The sequence below is a fragment of the Labeo rohita genome, chromosome 7 (genome assembly GCF_022985175.1).
Source record: "Labeo rohita strain BAU-BD-2019 chromosome 7, IGBB_LRoh.1.0, whole genome shotgun sequence".
In the NCBI taxonomy this organism is placed as follows: Eukaryota; Metazoa; Chordata; class Actinopteri; order Cypriniformes; family Cyprinidae; genus Labeo; species Labeo rohita.
The window spans coordinates 10,404,034-10,426,304 of NC_066875.1; the positions used below are offsets into that span (position 1 = coordinate 10,404,034).

A 22,271-nucleotide genomic window follows, 5' to 3' on the forward strand; every position below is an offset into this window, starting at 1 on the left:
ACATCACAGGATTCACAAGATAAGACAGTAAGGGATTCCTAACATTGATTCGTCAAGAAACCACTACACTTGTTTTCTCGCGGACCAATACAATGGCCTTATCTGTAGATGCACTATCAGTGCAATAGAAGGGACGACAGAAGAGAGGACCCATCTGTGCTGTAATCACTTCCTTCTCCACAAGCCCACACTGCCTTTGGGCCTGACCGCACACCTGTGTACACACAGCTGCACACAAACACTTGATATCATATGAAGAAAACATCACTGATCAAAATAAATTAGTTTATTTCATAATTTCATTACAAAAAATATTTAATTTCTTTATTTTAAATAGACATGTTACTGTCTTAACCTGTTTCAAAATGTGTACATCGTCAAATTTTCTTCCATTTACTCAAGTCGGATTATTCGATCACTGTCTTATTTTGAATGTAGATTCCATTTAAAACACATTTTTGAATTTCCTTTTATTACCTGCTAAATAAAGCACCACAAAAAAAATCAAGTATATTAAAAACAATACAGTGCTTTGCATTCTGGATATGTATAATCACTCCCACTGCCCTCTACTGTTCAGTGAGGATACTTAACAATCTCTTTTCTTTCAAAGATTAGATCTGGACACATCTGGACACAGTTCTTCAGTTCGTGGTTCATTCAGAGGGAGTAGGGAAAAACTGGCGTAGAAGGTCCTTCTTATTCACCTTGCCCATCTGGTTTCTGGGCATGTCTTCCACCAGTACCAGCCCTGTGGGAATGGTGTATGGAGCCATGTGCTCCCTGAGAGAAGAAACCAAAGGAGAAGACAACTTAATAAGACAACTTGAAGACAACTTAATAAGACAACTTAGAGACCCCATTAAATAAGAAATAGTGCACTTTAGCTGTCCTTTCATAGTTGTTGTTTGATTGTTCCAAATGAGATCCTAGGTAAACCCACGGCAAATGGTGTGATATACATCCTAGCTAACAGTGTTAGTTTTGTTGACAAATAATTTTCATAATAGCTTTTTGTCAGCAACATTTTTTCATGATAACTAAAAAACCAGCTCTGAATGACAAAACTATGACAAAAATCTTTTTGTCAAAGAATAAAAACATTAAAAGGTTGATAATATGAGAAATCAAATTTGCCTTGATCTTTTGGCATATAAGAAGTCTTTGAACCATTAAACATCCTGCAAGTTTCATATGTTAACACTGTGTCCTAACTACATGCGACACAACACGCGATAAAAGGTATTTTCCATGTTAATCTGAATTTTTGTCCTAAGTAGCTGCGACGGCGACATGAATTTTCTGTTTTTGAAACGGGTTCTATTTCTGCAACATCGCGGCCAGAAAATAACATACAAACTATGGCAATTATAATCCAAGGTACTGATTATGTGCTTTATTCAATGTTAAAAGTGTCTAATGTGAGTTTGAATATCATATTGTGTGACATTTATAGCCACACTGAAATCAATAATAGTTATTTATTTACCTCAGATCTTGAAATGTAAGCAAATATATGTTAAAACTGCAAACACAGTGTGAACCAACAAATATTTTCCAGGACAAAGATATGTTAGTCATATGTTATCAGTCACTCAATATGTAGTTTTATTCATGCTAAAAAGTTGGTCACACTTTATTTTAAGGTCCCTGTTCTCGCCATTAACTATGACTTTTGCCTCAATAAACTCCTAATTTGCTGCTTGTTAATGGCTAGTAAGGTAGTTGTTAATTTCGATATTGGTTAGGATTAAAGGAGAAGTCCACTTCCAAAACAACAATTTACAAATAATTTACCCACCCGCCTGTCATCCAAGATATTCATGTCTTTCTGTCTTCTGTCGTAAAGAAATTATGGTTTTTGAGGAAAGCATTTTAGGATTTTGCTTCATATAATGGACTTCAATTGTGCCCCTGATTTTGACCTTCCGAAATGTATTTTACATGCAGCTTCAAAGGACTCTAAACGATTCCAGTCGAGGAACAAGGGCCTTACCTAGCGAAATGATCGGTCATTTTTTCAAAAAATAAAAATTTGTATACTTTTTAAGCACAAAAGCTCGCGTAGCACAGGCTTTCGGATGTGCGTCCACGGGTTGTTCTTGAACGTTTCGTTCATTTTGAACAAATCTTTAAAGTGACTCACGAAGAACGAGTCGTATCGGGTTGCACATGCGCAACATCCTATTAGGCTCTGTACTGGAATTAGTTCAAATGTTTCGAGTCTTCAGGTTTTTCAAGTCGTTCGTTATGGGGCTGTCACGTGATGCTGATTTTGCTAAAATTAATGAAAGGACTCGAAAAAAGATTCGTTCATTTTGCTGAACGAGACTCAAAGGTCCGAGTCGGTAAAATGATCCGAACTTCCCATCACGTGTAACGAATCACGTGTAAGTTCATCGTCTGTGTACTCCGGCTAAAAAAGGTAGAGTATGGCGAAAAACTTCTTACATCTTATTTTCTCCTACTACTTCAGAATCGTCCGACACGTTGTACCTTTTTGTTTGTAAACAGCGTTTGACCGCGTGACCTTTCGACAAGATTCAATAGTATGTCGTGAACGTGCATGCCAGAGCCTGTGCTACACGAGCTTTTGTGCTTAAAAAGTATCCAAATTTGTATTTTTCAGAAAAAATGACTGATCATTTCGCTAGATAAAACCCTTCTTCCTCGGCTGGGATCATTTAGAGTCCTTTGAAGCTGCATTTAAACTACATTTTGGAAGTTCAAAATCGGGGGCACAACTGAAGTCCATAATATGAAGAAAAATCCTGAAATGCTTTGCTCAAAAACCATGATTTCTTTATGACTGACAGAATTTCTTTACGAAGACAGAAAGACATGAACATCTTGGATGACAAGGGGGTGAGTAAATTATTTGTTAATTGTTGTTTTGGAAGTGGACTTCTCCTTTAAGGACGTAGAATATGGTCATGCAAATATGTGCTTTATAAGTACTAATAAACAGCCAATATGCTAGTAAAATGCATGCTAATAAGCAACTACTTAACAGTGTAAGCTGGGCCCTATACTAAAGTGTTACCAAAAAGGTTTAATATTTATGAATTAGATTATAAACTTATCCATTTTGTTGGGAGTGCAGTGCGCTTCACGCTTCTCGTTTCTGAATGGCTATTTCAGTGATTCTGTCACATTGCGTTGTTGTGTCGCGTCTGGTGTGGACAGCCAAATTGCATTTCGCGTCGTGTGTAGTAAAGACACGTCACGTTCCTCCTCATTATAAACAAAGCATTTATTCAATCAAGCTCCAAAAACGTCTTGTTTTGGATCCAATGGGCCAAGGTGACATCACCTAACCCCAGTCGTTTGCATAAAGCAAGACATCACCATGGGTTTGTGCAGGATTGTGGCATTTCGAATATTCAGTGATTACTATGGTGAATGACATCAAGTTGACCGTTACAATATGGCAGACAGCTAACGTATAGCGGCCCATAGAAACGGTCGCTAATGAGGCATCTACTTATATATAACTATGGTTCTGAGATGTGCGCTTAGTACTGCTCATGCACACTGCCTGATCTAGCCTGAAAAATAACCTTTTTTTAACGCTATTGGAGTACAAAGGAACTATATTTACGAGGCAGTTCTTGTCAGATTTCACTGGTGATTTCAGATATGAAATTTAATTGTAAGCTTGGTGAACAGTTTAGGAGAATTTGATGTTTCCCCATTCAAAGAGATAAGAGCTGCACTTGCCTGCCCAAAAGGTATTTCAAAGATGGCCGCCAAGTGAAATGATTTGCCTTAAAGGGACTTTGCCAGCGTTCATTCGGTAATGGCTGCCTCTTGATCACGCTGAATGCGAGTGTCACATCAAAAACAAATAGAAACTACAATCACTGCCGCTAACTTGTCTATACTGGATACAGTACACAGATGTGTGTTCGCTTTCTGACACAGTCTATGCGCTTGAGTCTGTCGTCAGTAGGATATATGAAGTGAAAGAACGTTCACTTTGAACGTTTGGTTTAAGCTTGTTTGTGTCTTTGTAAAGATATCAGAAGGATCCCAGTGTAAGGAACAAGTGGATCATTTATTTTTAATGGCATCCCGGCTCATGTCAGAGGATTGATTGGAGCATTTTGTTTTGTAAACAGTGTCATGGAGAGTTCACAAAGAGTTCATGCTGAGAGATGAAGCGAACTAGATCTGACTGCAGCTGCATCAAACCGTAAGTAAATAATTTCATAATGCTTTGTCTGGAAATGACCGTTTTATTTTGATAGTGTTGTCAAAACACTCAAAACATGCAATAGTGAGGGGGCTTTGATACTGTTTCCTATGCAATGACGTCGACCAATCATAACAGTGGCGGATTACTGACTGAAGCATTTAAAAACAGCCTGTTTCTGAGAGAGGTTCAGAATGAGGGTTTAAAAATAATAATTTTCCCACATATTTATTTGAGTTTTTACTTAAAAAACATTAAGTAACATTAAGGTACACATCATGACCCCTTTAAAAGATGAAGATGTTTTGGGAAGAAATGCAATCAGAACTAATCTCTAATCCCCCCCCCAAACTCTTAATGCATCGTGTTTCCTTCTGGACCATCAGTGAATGTTTAAACTTTTTTTAAAAGTTGTGTTTGAGTCCCTCAATTGTCCTCAGTGTGAAAAGATGGATCTCAAAATCATAAGGGTTTAAATATGTAAAAGATGCTGGAAAACCAAAGAATCTGCAGGTCATGGAGGATTTTTCTGAAGAACAGTGCTCAGTTTAACCGTTCAGAACAAACAAGGGACTCATGAACAACCATCACAAAACAAAAAAACAGTTGTAGATCATCCAGGTAACCACACACAGTATTAAGAACCAAGGGTTCCCAAACTTTTGAAGGGGGTTATTTTAATAATTTTAGCTATTTTTTTGTTTTGTTTTGTGGACTATATGTAAACATGTTTTATGTAAAATATCTTACTCAGTACAGTACTAAATAAAAAATCATACAAAAACCATTTTGTATGATCTGTCCTATTTTGTTAAAATTATTCACATTTTCACAGATTTTGCAATGGGTTCCCAAACTTTCGCATGCCACTGTATATAATGAGTTTGGAAAACTGTAGAGAAATGAATGCACTGCAATTTAACTAAACACATTAGATTAAGACTAAAATTAAAACAATTAAAATGATTAATTAGAAAATAAAATTAAAAATTTGAATTCTGTCAGAAGCTACGATTAATCACAAATGCAATGTCTGAAATAATTTGACCATAAACTGATCATATACAAAGCATTTTCTCTAATATCTGTCTTTTACTTGCATTGTGTTATAACGAAAGCATTTGTACAGTTATACTAATGTAAACCAAAGAAAGAAATGTTACATTCTGTACATTTTGTTGCAGATGGCAAAATCATGAAAAAAAGAGAGAAACTATAAAATTCAACTCTGGAAGTGGAAGGAAATAAAGATGTGTCATAATTTAGTGCTGCATGTTGTTTTATATGGAACATGTGGTGAAAATATCTTCAGGCAAAGCAAAGACTCTAATGACTTGGTGCAGATGCGAAACGTCACAAATGAAATACACACATAAATACAAAAAAACAACAAAAAACCACTTGCATATCTTTTAACGCAGCCACCGCCCTCTATGCTGGAACTTCTGTTGTATAAAACGCTGCCAGATACATGGAATTCGATTAATTCCACAAACAATGAAATCAGCGTGAAATAAAGACAAATACTAAAAGGCAGAGTGAAGCGTTGTGCTAATTAAATATTTTCCGTTCTTGCCCAACTCTTGCGGTTGTCTACGGGCCTGGAGCCGTCTTTATCATCTTACGTTTTTTTTTTTTTTTGTGTGCGAAAAGATTTTTTTATTTTGTTTTCTTCTATGTAAGTCCCTTCCAGCAAGGTGTCTCTCTGTTAATGCCTCCTCTTTTCTTTCTCTCCCTCTCTTTTTCTCTTCCCTGCAGTGGTTTGAAGATTTTGAACGCACTTCTCAGTCCTGAATATTCTGTTCCTTACTGTAGCCGAATTCTCTGTGCATGCGTGAAGTGTTCGTGTCACTTTCAGCTCATCATTTCCTGTCTTTGTACGCCTTATGACATATATAGAGTGATGATTACGCAGGTTGACAGCTGGAGTTACGACACTGGGGAGTGAGCATCTTTCTTGTGCATGTTGCTCTTTGCTGGGCTGTGCTGGAGGGGCTGGGACAGGTCAGAAGGGCGGTCGCCGCCGCAAAAAAAAAAAAAAAAAAAAAAAAATTCAGCATCGCACCAGCAGGGCACAGCACTGCTGCCAACACCCCCACACCATATGGAGCTCACACACTTAGAGAAAGAAAAAGCCCTGAGCTACTTCCTATAAAGGGACATGTGTCTTCTGACAGAACTTGCGCTCAGGCAAAAATGGTACATTTCGGCAGCAAAAGTGACATTTAAAAAAAAGTGAGAGAGAATAGGAATAAAATAAACTGGGGATGCTAAAACAGAGCCTGCCAGACACTGTTTCTTTCTTCTCACCATCTCCAGTTTCTTTCTCCGCCCCTTCTTCCACCAAAAACACATCTGTTCTTGCAGCATGCTCCTAAATGAGTTCTTGTCCATGAGTGTGTCTACGTGTGTCTATTGTTATTTATACAGAGGCTTTTAAAAATCCTCTCGAGTCTAACGCATGTCCTGAGGGATTCCAACTCGACGTCTGACTCAACATGCTACACGCACGCTGACGCAAGCCCAAAAAACACTTCCAAACACACCGCTGTGTGAGAGAATAAACTACTTGCAACACGGCTGCCGGTGCATTTCAGCAACATTTCATCACCTGCCTATTTTTTTTTTTTTTTTTGAGTAAGTTCAAGTCTGTCTTGCTAGATGCTGATTGACACTAGAAAACTCTGGTCCTGTCATATCGCATTCTGACCTCTAGAGGAGCTGTGGAAGGAGATGGATGTACAGAGTAAAGTAGTCTCAGCTTTTGTGAACTGTTCTGTGAGTTTTACAAAAAAAGTAGATTTCTTCTCCTGAGTGAAAGATGTAACCGGACAGTTTCACAGGTTTTAAATAACTTTTTAAACTTTTTTTTTTAACATGACAAACACTCGCCAAACAGGTGAACATTTCACAAATCTATGGTACAATATTCAAAAGATTAATAATAACAAAATATTTTTCAGTTTCAAAATATGCACATGTAGGCCCTTCAGTCTTTTTCCTTAAAATATCTTAATAGAGAAATTAATTTCTTAGTTTTTTGCAGGTTCTAATGGGTGATATTGTTTCACATCATGAAACAGGTTTGTACTCCCTTATTTGATGGTACGATGTAGATGCAAAATTATGTTCATTAACAAAAACAGTAACATCCGTAAAAACTGTAGCAACCTCATATTTATAGAGTAAAATTGAAATATTCTGACTGTTTGAGATACGGTCTGTTTGAGTTATTATAATTATTATTATTTTTTTTTTGTAGTAATAAAAATAGACCTAATTGAACAATAGCCTTTAAAATGATTTGGGGGCAGGTTCTCACTAAAAATCGTGAGAACTAAAAAGCCCAAAGCACCAAAAGCACCTTCAAAGCGTGAAAGGGTTTTTTTTTTTTCTTTCACATTCAATTACGCTAGCTTTCACTCTTCCATACTGTTAGTGCTGCCTCTGGAAATATAGTCCAATCATAGTCGAGTCACATTCTGTGTAGTACCGCCCCTTTTTGGGCGATTTCTCTCAGACTAAAAAAAGTGTTCCCATAGACTTTCATACAAAGATTTTTTTCAAAACTTTTTTTTTTTAAACTGCAGGCACTACAATGTAATCTCTATGGGTTCCAGGAATGCAGGGTTGCCAGGTTTTCACAACAAAACCTGCCCAATTGCTACTCAAAACTAGCCCAAAAGTAGCCCAATCACATTTTGAAGGGGCGCCCCCCCTTAAAAAATCACGTTCCAGGGGGGGTAAAATACACGGTTTTTGGCTGGGTTCCCCTGGCCTAAATAATACGTTATTGGGGTCGCTTTAACTCGCGGCAATAGTGTTAAAGCAGCCCAATTCTTGGCTTGACTTGGCAACACTGTGGGAGAGCTAACACTAACATGCTTTCGTCATCATATGTAACCTCAACTGGTACAGCGAGTAGTCGGAACAAATATACCTCTAATAATAAGAAATATGAAGTCAGGACTAGTCTGTATGGGCTAAATAAAACAAACCAGTATCTTACCAGTAAAGTTTTGGTGAATGACGATTGTAATGAAGGTAAAGACGATAACAGTCAGTGACATACAGGAATCATACATTATTAATCTCCAGCATTTACTGGGAACGGAGCCGTTTTGAGATGCACGTACGTAACCTACAAGCATGTAAATAATTAAAGCGCATATATTAAACATGCATTGCATATATTTTTATATTTATAGCGTTTGTGAATTCTTAATAGCATTATGCTTTATTATGTTTTTTTTTAAATGTGTTTAATATGTGGAATGCGCCACTTACGGTATTTTGCCGATTACTCGACACGGACAAAATGCAATCAAGGATTTTTTCAAATTGTATACTAATAAAATTGAGAAACTGTTGCAGCCCTACCATCAATGTCAACATGTTCTGCTTTTGGCACATAAACATTATATTGAACATTTATCAAACATGTGTTATCGTTCTATCGAGCGAAAAAAAAATTCTGATAATTATCGTTATCATTTTATTATACAGCCCTAGCTAGCATCTATTTAAAGGGATAGTTTACCCAAAAATGAAAATTCTGTGGATAATTCATTCATCCTCATGTACTCTTAAGACACATTTATCTTCAGAACACAAATTAAGATATTTTGAGATGCAACTGAAACGTTTAAGGCCAAGAAAGGTAATTGTTTCTGTTTTCTTTGTGTACAAAAAGTATTCTCATAGCTTCATAAAATTAAGATTAAACCACTGATGTCACATGGACTATTTTACTAATGTCACGTTCTTACTACCTTTCTGGGCCTTGAACATGGTTGTTGTGTTTGTTATCTATGCACGGTTAGAAAGCTCTCGAATTTCATCAAAAGTATCTTACTTTGTGTTCCAAAGATGAACGATGGTCTTACGGGATTGGAACAACATGAGGGTGAGTAATTACTGACAGAATTTTCATTTTTAGGTGAACTATCCCTTTAATAAATCTTGCCTTTGAGAAAATCAGTCAGGACTGCTGGGATATTCACAATATTAATATTTATGGGGTAAGATAAGTTTTATACATCTCACTTCATTTTTAAAACGTTGAGGCAATCAGGCAAAACTGGAGTGTGGGGAAAGTATAAAAAAAAAAAAAAAAAAATCAGCAAATATCAATTTATAGTGGTTGTGCTTTGATTGTACCTTTAAATATGGTGTTTGGCTAGCTCTGTTTTTTAAATTACTTTATTATTACTTTATTTCAAATGTTTTCGATGGTCCACATCTCAAAAAAGAGCATCTCAAGACACTGCCTTCTGCTCTACACTTTTTTTACTTTTTCTCAGCATGTCTCATGTTTTTAAATGCAAGTATTAGTTCTGTGTGAATAGACTCTTAGTGGGCTGAATAAAATGCAGACAGAATAAACTAGACCGAACTTTATTCTAAACTAAAGTCTGGTTGAATGAGGACATGAATTACCTGGCCCAGGTTTTTAGCTGTGACAGATTCAAAGTCTTCCCCTTCTTCAGCTGCACAACTGCAGTGACCTTCTGACCCCAGGTGGGGTCTGGCGCACCAATCACAGCCACATCTAAAGAAAATAAGAAACGGTGCAAATTTATTCCCCTGTCCCTATGTATATGCGTATTTGTGTGAATGCATGTTTACCTGTGATATCTGGGTGGGCTAGCAGATGTCTCTCCACGTCTAGCGCACTGATCTTGTACCCTCCACTTTTTATGATGTCCACTGATGTGCGGCCCATGATCCAGTACACACCATCTCTGTAGACCACAGTATCACCTGAAAAAGCATCCAGAGCGGTCAGATAGCCCTTCGAATTACACCTGCCTCCACACTGCTCTCCGTTTTAATGGGGGTCTGTGCCTCTATTAATCACTGAAGAGTCCATATGGGGCTCAAGCAGTGAGGCAAATGGTTGTATAGACTACATCCTCCTACTACAGCTGTGGAAAGGGGCAATAATAAGAATATGAGAGTTGTGAGTGTGTGTGGTTGCTGCATGTTGTCCTCTGCTGAGCTCTAATAATAGCCTGTAGTCAGGCTCAAGATCTTCTGCTTACAATCTTAAAAACCAATTGCACAGAGCTGCTCAGCTGGAGACTGCTTAATTACCACCCCATAACACACAAACACACTGCAGCCTTCAGCAGCAGGAGCAGTGTGGTACACCCTATCCAAACCAGGTGCAAGTTTCTGGCATCAAGTTTCCTCACTGAAAGAGAAACACTGCTACAAAGTGACAAAAGTGAAGCCAATCAAAACTTACTTGATGTTTAATATACAGCTATGTGAAGCTGAAATCAGCTAAAATCAATGCTAAAATCAGCTAAAATCATTTTGTTTTTGTTTAAGGATATGACCATAAGCTGTAGCCAAAAGTACTTGTACAGATAACTGCATATTCTGACAAATTTGCCAAAAATTAAAAAATCACATTTTTATACTATGTAGTACATAGTCTCAGCCTCAGACGTCATGCCTAAAGACTGTTGGCAGAATGTCTGATGCATATGGCACACAAAATTAGAAACATTTCAGGAGTTTCAAAGTCCTCATCGGATTGGTTGAAACGTACATGATTGTGTGTCACCTTCTTTAACATTTCACCTGGAAACAACAATGCCATGACGTCAAACCCCCTCATGGAAGAAGAAAGCCATTGTGTTTACAACTGTAACAATGAACACTTATCGGGATCAACTAAATATTAGATATTCAAAAGTGTGTGAAATATATAGTTTGCGGCATAGAGAGAGTTTTACTAAAGACTTTATATATAGGAAGACTGTGCACTCCTTATACTTATGAATGGGAGAAAGTGCAACACCCAATATGGCAAATAAGCCCCGTCTTTTAAATGAAACGGCCAATCGTTGATTAGTAAAGTCACAGCATCACTGCAGCTGCAGTCGCAAACCCGCACTCATGACTGCCCATGCCCATTGGCTACTCTAGCACAAAAATAAGCCTTTTTTAAAGGGGTCATCGGATGCCCATTTTCCACAAGCTGATATGATTCTTTAGGGTCTTAATGAAAAGTCTCTAAATTACTTTGATTAAAAATTCTCAATGGTTTTGTAAAACAACACCCTTTTTACCTTGCCAAAATCAGCTCTGCAAAAATCATCTCATTCTAAGGGGTTGTTCCTTTAAATGCAAATGAGCTCTGCTCACCCCGCCCCTCTCTTCTCTCTGTGGAAAGACAATCTTTTTTACTTTAGCCGCGTTTAGCCGCTAAACTTCCTAACCTACCACATCATAAGGAAAGCCGATCGCAAAGATTCATAAAAAAACGCTTATACACACTTCTGCTGTAAGTGAAGCTGGAACATGAATGATTCGTGTGAACATAGACGGATATATGTAGATCAGGAGGCGCATTCCCTTCACAAACAAATGTAATCTACTGCATCTTCGGCGGCTCAGATGTCGGGAGTAAATGACGACCACTATGTTCATTATTACATCCAGCAATACAACACCTCAATCACTCAATCAGAGATATTCTTGTCTAACTTACATCCCTGCTCTGGCATCAAAACAAGGAAAGTTACTGGACTGTGACAGCTGGTCTAAGGTAAGAGCTCATGTCAATCAACTATCGTGGCAGCGGCCTCTGTCGGTGTGACGACACACCGACAGGCATCTGAGAACGGCTCGATTTGAAAAAGGGGATATTATTTTTACAGATTAATTAAAAACCACTGCATGGATTTTTATCATTATAGGGTAGATTTGTACATGCACTGCCAACACACATTAATGTTCAAACAACATGAAAAAGTGAACTTAGCATCCGATGACCCCTTTAACGATATTGGAACATAAGGAACAACATTTATGGGGCAGTTGTTGTCCGATTTCATTGGTGACTTCAAATATTAAATTTAATCGTAAGCTTGGTGAACTGTTTTGAAGAGTTTTATGTTTTCCTATTCAAAGAGATAGGAGCTGCACTTGCATGCCCAAGAGGCGTTTTGAAGATGGCGGCCGAAGTGAAAAGACTTTGGTTTTACACACTGGTCTGTTATTGTGGGGACATTTCCATGCCCTTAAACATGTTGTGGCACAAAACGGAACGTGATTGGTTGCTTTACCTGTCAGTCACATGGCCTCTTGGGCGGTCCTTGGCCATTCAAAGCGGCCAAGGTTCCCAAAACTTCTGCCGTTATTCTGAAGCTCTGGCTATTAGTTTACTGGAAATGAAACCAAGCAACCAACAAAGTTGTGCGTGGCTTGTCACAGTCATTGCCAGTTAGGACAATCTATGTTAACATCAAAAAGATGGAAGCTTTATCATGACGTGCCTGGTAAGGACAAGGTGTTAGCCTCCACTTTAACACACGCCTTGATGAAAGGCCAAAGTTTTCAGTCTGAGTTTGAAAAGTACAAGTCATCACTAGCCAGAATGTCTTCCAATCTCTTTAGCAGAGCGGAGACAAAGAGACTCTCACTCATCGAGTGTTGGGGCTCAGCTGGGGCAGGACCATGAAGTCGACAGGAAATAGGTCATAGCAGGTGAGTGACTGAGTGTGAAAGAAAAGGAGGAAAGAACATTGGGCAAAGGTGTTGGATGTCCAGCGTGGATCATTATTGAGTGCTAAGCCCCAGCTGCGGCGAAGGGGAGTTGAGAAACGAGAGTGCATGTGTGTGAGGTGTGTGAAGGTTAAGGACGATATGTCATGGGTTACAGTGTGTGAGTGTGTGTGGGAGTGGGTGGTTAAGTTGGCAGGGCAGAGGGAACTAGACATAGGCTGTGACTGGTTGAAGATGAAAGCTAGTTGATGAGTAATATGGGAATCACATCCATGTGGTCCATACAAAAGCACCTAACCACTCACTGCCACAAACTTTAATTAGCTTCCATCTTTTATTGCCACAATGCTTCCGTTCCCTTCCTAAAGGTAACATCCTTATCAATATTACTTATACTTATGAATATCATAGAGGTTTTATGGGTGGACTCTTCTGACCATGATCCAGTAAGTTTCAGTGCCTTGCAAAAGTATTACACACAACTTCATAAACATTGCATAAGTATTCATACCCTTACCTCGGTACTTAGCTGAAACACCTTTACGGCCTCAAGTCTTTTTGGGTATGATGTGACAAGCTTCGAACAACACCATTTGGCAATTATCTGCCATTCTTCTCTTTACCTCTTCACCTCTCAAGCTCTGTCAGGTTGGATGGGGGCAGACGCACATTTTTAGAGTTCTCCAAAAATGTTTGATTGGGTTTAAGTCCAGGCTGTGGCTGGGCCACTAAAGGACATTCACAGAGTTGTCTATAAGCCACTCCTGCAGTGTGCTCAGGGTCATTGTCCTGTAGGAAGGTGAACTTTCTGCCCAGTCTAAGGTTCTGAATGCTCTGGACTGGGTTTTCATTAAGGCTATCTCTATATTTTGCTGTGTTGAGCTTTCCTTCTACTCTGACGAGCCCCTCAGTCCCTGCCGCTGAAAAACAGCCCCACAGCATGAGGCTGCTACCAGCACACATTATTTTTGGGATGGTACTCTCCAGGTGATGAACAGTGCATGGTTTTCTTCAAACATGATTCCTGGAACTGAGGTTCATCAGACCAGAAAATCTTGTTCTTGCAGTCTGAGGGTCATTTAGGTGCTTTTTTGCAAATTCCAAATGTATTTTCATGTGTCTTCACTGAGGAGAGGATTGAGTTTGGCCACACCACCATAAAGCCCAGATTGGTGGAGTGTTGCAGTGATGTTTGTCCTTCTGTAGGTTTCTCCTATTTCCACACAAGATCATGGAGCTCAACTGGAGTGACCATCAGAATTTTGGTCACCAGTCTAACCAAAACCCTTCTCCATCAATTGCTCAGTTTGGCCAGGAGTCCAGCTCTAGGATCAGTCCTGGTTGTTTCTTCCATTAAGCTTCTGTGAATCTTCAATGCAGCAGATTTTTTTCTGAACTCTTACCCAGATGTTTGGTTTGCTGCAATCCTGTTTGTGAGCTCTACAGGCAGTTTTTCCCTCAGGACTTAGTTTTTGCTCTGATATGCATTTTCAGCTGTTTTATTAAGGTGTGTGTGCCTTTCCAAATCATACCAATTCAACTGCATTTGCCACAGGTTAACTCCACTTAATGTGCAGTAACATCTTCAAGCGATATGAATGCTCCTGAGCTAAATTTCAACTGTCTCAAAAGTATGAATACTTATGCAATGGAATCATTTCAGTTTTTTATTTGTAAATTAGCAAATATGTTAAAAAAAACCCCCAAAAACTGTTTTTTGCTTTGCCATTATGGTGTATGGAGTGTAGATTGATGAGGGGGAAAAGTAATTTAAAACAGTTTAACGTAAGGCAGCAACATGTGAAAAAATGATGCACTGTGGCAACTAAATACTCTCCAAATACCTTTCATAGCAACACCTTGGTATCACCCACAGTACCCTAGCATTGTAGTGAGGCATTTAGTACAGGCAAATACATTTTTTTTAATATAAAAAATGTCTAGTTTCATTCATACTTCCTTTAATTTATTAAACTAAGGTGCCCAGACTGGCAGTGGGAGCTCAAAACTTACTTTAAAAATGCTAAAGCTTAGACACAATAGTCAGCTTTCGGCCAATGTCAGGCTGCGTGGTCTGTACTGTTGGCACAACTTGCACCCCCGTTATTGGCTTTTTCACCAAATGAGCTTTTTGAATCAGTGGTGGAGTGAACCACTGGTGGGAGAAATCACTCTGACTGTCTGTTTAGCTCAGTGAACCAGTCCATTAGGTTTGTGATGATAAATGGACGCATTGCAAATCAAAAAAGTATTCTACATTGATTCTGAGATTTTCCAAATGCATCATTATACTCTCTCAAATCGATTCTGAGCTTAGGTTTTAACACCAGCTGACACTGCATGCTTTAGAAACAACTGTACTCTGCTTGCTTTCAGTTCTTTACACACACTTAAATCGTTTGAAAAGTTTGAAGTGGACTACAAGGGTGTTCACAGTGTGCTGTATTTACATCAATCTTGCATCAATCTGAGCCAAGGTGCAATTACGTTAATTACATAATGCTCTTCAGTGCTTTTCTTCATGAGCATTTGAGTCTGCGGTTAAAAACTAAATTAGAGCGCCATCTGCTGCACAACCGATTCCAGACAAAATTGCCATGCATTTGGAAAATCTCAGAAGTCGATCCACAAATCGCGATGCATCAATTTATCGTCGCAACGCTACAGAAACTCAAGCAAGATTGGTCTAAAAGCAAGTACAATTTGCATATGCACAGTCCTAGCTCTTCTGGTTTCCCATTTTAAATGACATACTGCCATCTCCTGGTTTGGAGAATTATTTCCTTTTATGCAGGTGCAGAACGTATGTGCTATTTGGCTGTTGACTGTCATGCGGTCTGTTGAAAATACAACTTTTTGTCTCACAAACAGGCATTTTTCATCACTAATTATCTGATGATGATTTGCTGTGACTGGGCCTTTACAAAGAGTGGGTCACTTCATGAAGGAAAGATATGTTAAGATCACATGACTAAATGTAATTACTTTAACTTTAAAACCAGCTGTTATCGGACACTTTTGCTAATGCAATAAGTGAGTCATGGCTGATGTGAATAGTATCAGTCCAGTATGCTAGCTGGATTTCTGTATACAACGTGTACATAGATAAACATCTGCCTTTTTTCCAATAAATTTTCAATAAAGCTCTAAAACGTACAGCGTTTCATCGCTTTTTGCTCTTCGCCTCTCTCCCACCATCTCTCTCTCTCTCCATCTCCAGCGAGGAGAACGGCATCAATAGAGGGCCCATCTGTTCCCATACATCAGGCTCTTCATTTCAGTTTATTAGCTGGGATAAATCATAAATATTTCATTATACATCACGGGCGGCTGTCGCAGGGACGGCGCAATTTATCAGCGCTGCCCTCTCTTGCCGCCCAGCACAGGAGCAATAAGCTTTCCAGTCTATTAAACAAGATTGATACAGTGTGTAAATTTAGATATTGGGAATTTCTTCACAGACCACTGCTCCACAGTGATAGGCTGGGGTGAGGTGAAGGAGAAGCGGGTGGGTGGAAGGAGACGAAGAGAGCGAGCAAGGGATGGGGGCGGTGGGGAAAAGTGCCTGGGTGTTAACAGCAGTAAGAGTGTATTTACACTCGCCCCGTCTCTCTTTAAAATAACCCTATCCGCAAACGCAAGGTGTAATTTGGTCACAGCGGCGTGGCTTCCTTCTCATGGAAATGAACCAGGAACATGTTTGACATGGGAACAGATAAGCTGTTGGTGTGTGAGGGGAGGGAACTTACAGAGGTTTTCATTCTCTTTAAGAATCCATAATGCCCCTGGGGAGGGATCAAAGGTCGCAGAAAGTATTAAACCCTCATGTCAGGGGTTTTCTTCTATGATTAAAAGCAAAAGAAGGTTGATGCTGATGAGCATGTGGACATTAACACTGTGTCCTAACCAGCTAAAAAAAAAAAAAAAAAAAAAACTACCTCTTCCATCGAAAAGGGTTTTTGTCCCAAATAACTGGCAAACAATGAGTAACATTTTATTGATGGTTTGGATATTTATTCCTGCAGCATTGCACTGGGTAGGCCGTATAACATTACATTAAGAAATTAAATAATGAAATAACAGTACATTACTTAAAATATTTTTGTATGACTGTGATTAGGTCAGGATCTTCAGATTCACTGAGGACAGACAAACTGTTTGTTGCTCTGAAGTTGTCACATGTGGTTCAGACATGTAGTACTTTGCTGGTAAAGTAGCCTGTAATGGCCAATTATATGGGGAAATACACACAAAAAATTACATAAAGCATAACTGAAGATCTGCGCACACACACACACACACACACACACACACATGTATAAGACCATTCTGTACAAAGTACAAACAGTAAATTCTAGTTTCTTCATTCATTTGGCAAGTTCACATACAAAGGTCAATGCTGTACATGAGTGTCCACAATAAAGAAATCCTTTAAAATCCACTATGTATTGTTTGTAGGGGAAAAAAACAACTATTCCATATCCATCCTGTAATCAAGTAAAGAATAACATATTTTACTTGCACCGTGAATACATGTGAGTGTACACAAGTACTATATTAAATTTTTGCTGAATTGTACCACATGATATTTTTAATATTTGAACTAACCCTGGACTTGTCAAAAGATCAACTTTTCTGATGCCGTAAGATACTTACTGACATTGACAGAAAGTCATAAGAATCTGCCCAGGTCCTCTGATGTGATGATTTTTGTTATATCAAAAAATAAAATTAATTTTAATACAGAAATGAAAAATATCATATCTGCAAACTTGCCCCCATTTCTTTAAAATTCACCATTCTGACAACTGAAATGATCCATGTTTATGTGAATACTACAAATCTGATGAGTTTTTTAAGTTGTGTGTATGTGCATATAATGGGTGCTTATAAGTGCATCACTGAACAGGGGTAACAGAGAGAGCACCTTCTACTGTCAGAGTTAAATGCTATTTCTAGCCAATATATTCTTTTTATATATTCTTACAATTATATTGTAATATTCTCACTTTAAAGTTATTTATATTGTGGCTTTCACAGTCATTTTATGGTTTAGGATTTTACCATAGACATTGGCTACCTTTACAACATGTAGTTCTATAATAATATTGGAATTTTCTGAAATTACTTTAACTCATTTTTAGAAGAATTTACACAATAGGCCTATTCAGGATCATTATCATTCATTTGTATTATTTGAGCTGGTGTCCCCCTCCTTCAACAACAATGCTCATAAAAGAGGTGTATCCAAGAGTTAGAAACGTCTTGAAAAAAATGTCTTTTTCCAAAAAATGTGTATGTATGCAAATTGTATAAAATCCAAAGGAGAAGTCCACTTCCAGAACAAAAACTGACAGATAATGTATTCACCCCTTGTCATCCAAGATGTTCATGTCTTTCTTTCTTCAGCCGTAAAGAAATTATGATTTTTGGGGTAAACATTTCAGCATTTTTCTCCATATAATGGACTGCTATGGTGCCCCGATTTTTAACTTCCAAAATGCAGTTTAAATGCGGCTTTCAACGATCCCAAATGCGGTTTTTAAGAAGGGTCTTATCCAGTGAAACGATTGGATATTTTCATAAAAATAATACAATTTATATACTTTTTAATGTCAAACGCTCATCTTGTCTCACTGTGCCTGTTTTTGTTCCGGTTCATGACAGTTAGGGTATGTCGAAAAATACCCATCTCTTGTTCTCCCTCAACTTCAAAATCGTCTTATATCGCTGTTTTACCTTTTTTGTTAAAGGTTGTTTTGATCTTCTTTGCATGTTCTCTTTGCAAAGACTGGGTCAGTACTTCTGCAGCGATGTAGGATGATTTTGAAATGATTTTTGAAGTTGAGGGAGAAAATACGATTGGAGTTTTTTGACATGCCCTAACTGTCTTGAACTATAATACACAGAGCTCAAGGAGAGCAAGACAAGACAAGCGTTTGAGATTAAAAAGTATTTAAATTGAATTTTTTAAATGAAAATTACCAATCTTTTCACTAGATAAGACCCTTTTTCCTTGGGTGGGATCGTTTACAACAGCATTTGGGATCGTTTGAAGCTGCATTTAAACTGCAGTTTGAAAGTTTAAATTAGGGGCACCATATCAGTCCATTATATGAAATAAAATGTTTCCCTCAAAAAAACATAATTTCTTTACACCTGAAGAAAGAAAGACATGAACATCTTGCATGACAAGGAGGTGAGCACATTATCTGTAAATTTTTGTTCTGGATGTGGACTTCTCCTTTAATTCTCATATTGTATTTTCAAAAGGTTTTGGAATATTTGTCCTCTCCCCAAATTTGTCACGACCGAAACACAATAATAATAATAATTTAATTAGAAGGGTTATATTGACCTAGTAAGATTTAGCTTACATCTAGATTGTAAATATATATATATATATAGCTATTTTACAAAATTTAAATTTTAACAATATTTCAATGTAATTTTTTTTTTTTTTTTTAACATTTTTTCTTTGTAAAAGGCAAATAGTTGATCATTCTGATTTCAAAGGTAAGGATTCATTAGTTTAAATATACATTGAACCAAAAACTATCATAACATCTTAGTTCATTTAATATACTTTATTTATGACAAAACATCCCATGTTTCTGCAGTGACAGCACATTTTTGGTAGTAGACTGTAATGCTTTGGTAGCGACCACATCACATTACAGAATTTAAACTCGTACACTAAAACACTACTTAAACATACTAAAATACAAAAAAATTCCATAATTGTACTAAAATTTGGTTTATTTACCCCATTTCCTGATCATAAATGTATGGGTTTAGTTAAAATCAGTCTCGACCAATAGACTAAAACATACACTGCTTCGGTAGTGACATGAAAATGCGGGACACATTTTTTTAATTTAACATAAAGTTTCAGAATTTACAAAGAAAATATAAAATAAATATATTTTTTTAATATAATACATTTTTTAAAGAAAAAGATACTTTTAAAAACAACAATGGAAAAAAATACAAAAATTATTTAAATATCATTGATATTCAAAGTTGAAATTTAAGGGTTAGGGATCAGCCACCACCCAGTTGAAATGACGATTTTATATATATATTAAGCTTACTAATATTTTAAATATTATTGTGGGTTTCAATAGATAATAGAAGGATCTTACTAAACATCTAAAATTTGAATACATAAATGCTTTTTAAATATGTTTTTTGGTTGTGGGCCAGCAGGTTGCACCAATTCTGTATATATGAAATGCATTTTTAAGGTATTAATAAATTAATGCTGTCACGCCATTGGCCTACAAGCCAAAATTCCTGTAAAACTGCCTTGAAACTAATCAAGTGTCTCCCAGAGGCTCACAAAAACAATAAGCAAATGAGACTGCATGATTGATTTTACATTGTTTATGAAAACACAATCATAGTTACATACACATTCTCTCTAAGCACGCACCTAACATCAATACAACATTTAACAGCAAAGACCTCTGATTTTGCACGCCACGTTGCGACTCATTTACATGAGGTAAACAATGACCCGTCAACTACATGACAACTTTTCTGGACGACTAGTAAAAATGACTAATTGTGCGAACGCTAATATGAACCGCTGCATGAACACAGTGGCAGCAAAGGCATCAGTCTACTGAAGTTACTGCAGAAGCGCTACGGCCCAGCGGCTTTCCTAATTAAAATGATAAGAAGCTTTATTGCACTAGTTCTTTTTTCCCCTCACTGTCTGGCTGAGGTGTTTAAGTGAACACAGCCATGTTGCATGCTAAACAAGTACGAACACATGATGCAATGAGGAGAAAGCATCCCACAGACAACTCATGCATTTAAACCGCAGTCATCCTTCACAGTATTTCCACACATAGTGTCATCTCAGATGGTGAGTTGAGGTTTGTGACGAAAGAGCATGGCTTTAACATAAGAAAACCAATATGCTTGGTTAGTATTTTTTAAATCTGATATAACAGGACAAAATGTGCCTTTTGCTTACAAACACAAAATAATTACCCGAACATGCCAACAAAACACATCTGTGAAAGCTCCTGGCACATGCCAACACTTAAACAAACATAAATAGGCTATTTTGCTTGAAGCTCGGTGTAAACAAAAACAATACAACACACACATATCATACACACACATACTTGCACGAGAGGCTGAAGGGGGGGTTGACAGCTCTGGAAAGGGCAGTGTGACAGAGGCCATGTTTCACGTCCAGCACACTTACACATCAATGAACAAACACAGCGCTCTGACAAGCTGTGAGCTCCACTGCTCCTCCTGAACATGTGTGAATGACTCTATATTCCCTGACAGCCATGAAAGCAAGACTGAGGTGAGGAACATAAGCTCTGCGTTCCTAAAAACACAAAGCTTTAGACAATGAATATTGACTGGGTTTGTGACACTTGAACGGAGCTTGAGCTTCAGTTTGGATATTTATATTAATTCTAAAGCAAAATAAAAAAAAAAAAAAGCATACTGTCACATTTATTTATTTATATAGTGCCCTCCACAAATATTGGCACCCTTGGTAAATATGAGCAAAGGCTGCTGTGGAAATAAATCTGCATTGTTTATCCTTTTGATCTTTCATTGAAAAAATTCACAAAATTCTAACCTTTCATTGAAGTAAAACAATGGAAACTGGGGGGAAAATCTCATTATGAAATAAATGTTTTTCTCTAGTTCATGTGGTCACAATTATTGGCACCCCTAGAAATTCTTATGAGTAAAATATCTCTGAAATATATTCCCATTCATATTTACATTTTTTTTTTTTAGCACACCAGGGTGGAGCTAGGACCATAAAACTGTCCAGCCATAACTTCCATTTGCACAGGATTATAAATATGAGGAACACAAAGGCCAAATTCCCTTAATTGTCCATCACAAGAAGTAAAACCAAAGAACATAGTTCTGATGTGCAGAACAAGATTGCTGAGCTTCATAAAACAGAAAGTGGCCGTAAGAAAAGAGCTAAAGCATTGAAAATCCCCATTTCCACCATCAGGGCAATAATTAAGAAGTTCCAATCAACTAAAGATGTTACAAATCTGCCTAGAAGAGGATGTGTGTTTATATCATCATAATGGATGGTGAGGAGGAGACTTTGAGTGGCCAAAGACTCTCCAAGGATTACAGCTGGAGAATTGCAGAGATTAGTTGAGTCTTGGGGCCAGAAAGCCTAAAAAAAAATCAAATAGGCCCTACATCACCACATGTTGTTTAGGAGGGTTTCAAGAGAAATCTTGCTCTCTCATCCAAAAACAAACCCCAGCATATTTAGTTGTCAGATACGACTAGAAATTCAAACAGGATTGGCTTCTATTGTCAGATGAAACTAAAAAAAAAAGAGCTTTTTGGCAGCAAACACTCAAGATGGGTTTGGTGCAAACAGGGATAAAAAGTACCCCACGCCCACATTTAAATAAACTGCTGGATCTTTAATGTTCTGGGCCTATTTTTCTGCCAGACATCTTGTTTAGATATATGACATCATGGATTCTATCAAATACTAAGAAAAAAAAAAAAAAAAACCTAAACCTGACTGCCACTGATA

At 37.7% G+C, this 22,271-nt stretch overlaps 1 protein-coding gene across 2 annotated transcripts in view; it reads right to left on the reverse strand.

Annotated features, from left to right (window-relative positions):
- Nucleotides 1-300: 300 nt before the first annotated feature.
- Nucleotides 301-22,271, reverse strand: part of acsf3 (acyl-CoA synthetase family member 3) — a 58,610-nt gene continuing 36,639 nt past the window's right edge. For both annotated transcript variants that reach the window (XM_051116075.1, XM_051116074.1), the window contains exons 8-10: nt 9,824-9,958; nt 9,635-9,746; nt 301-783 (exon numbers count right to left, since the gene is read on the reverse strand). In XM_051116075.1, coding sequence (XP_050972032.1) covers nt 657-783; nt 9,635-9,746; nt 9,824-9,958 — 374 coding nt within the window. In that variant the 3' untranslated portion in view covers nt 301-656. The remainder of the gene's footprint in view (nt 784-9,634; nt 9,747-9,823; nt 9,959-22,271) is intronic.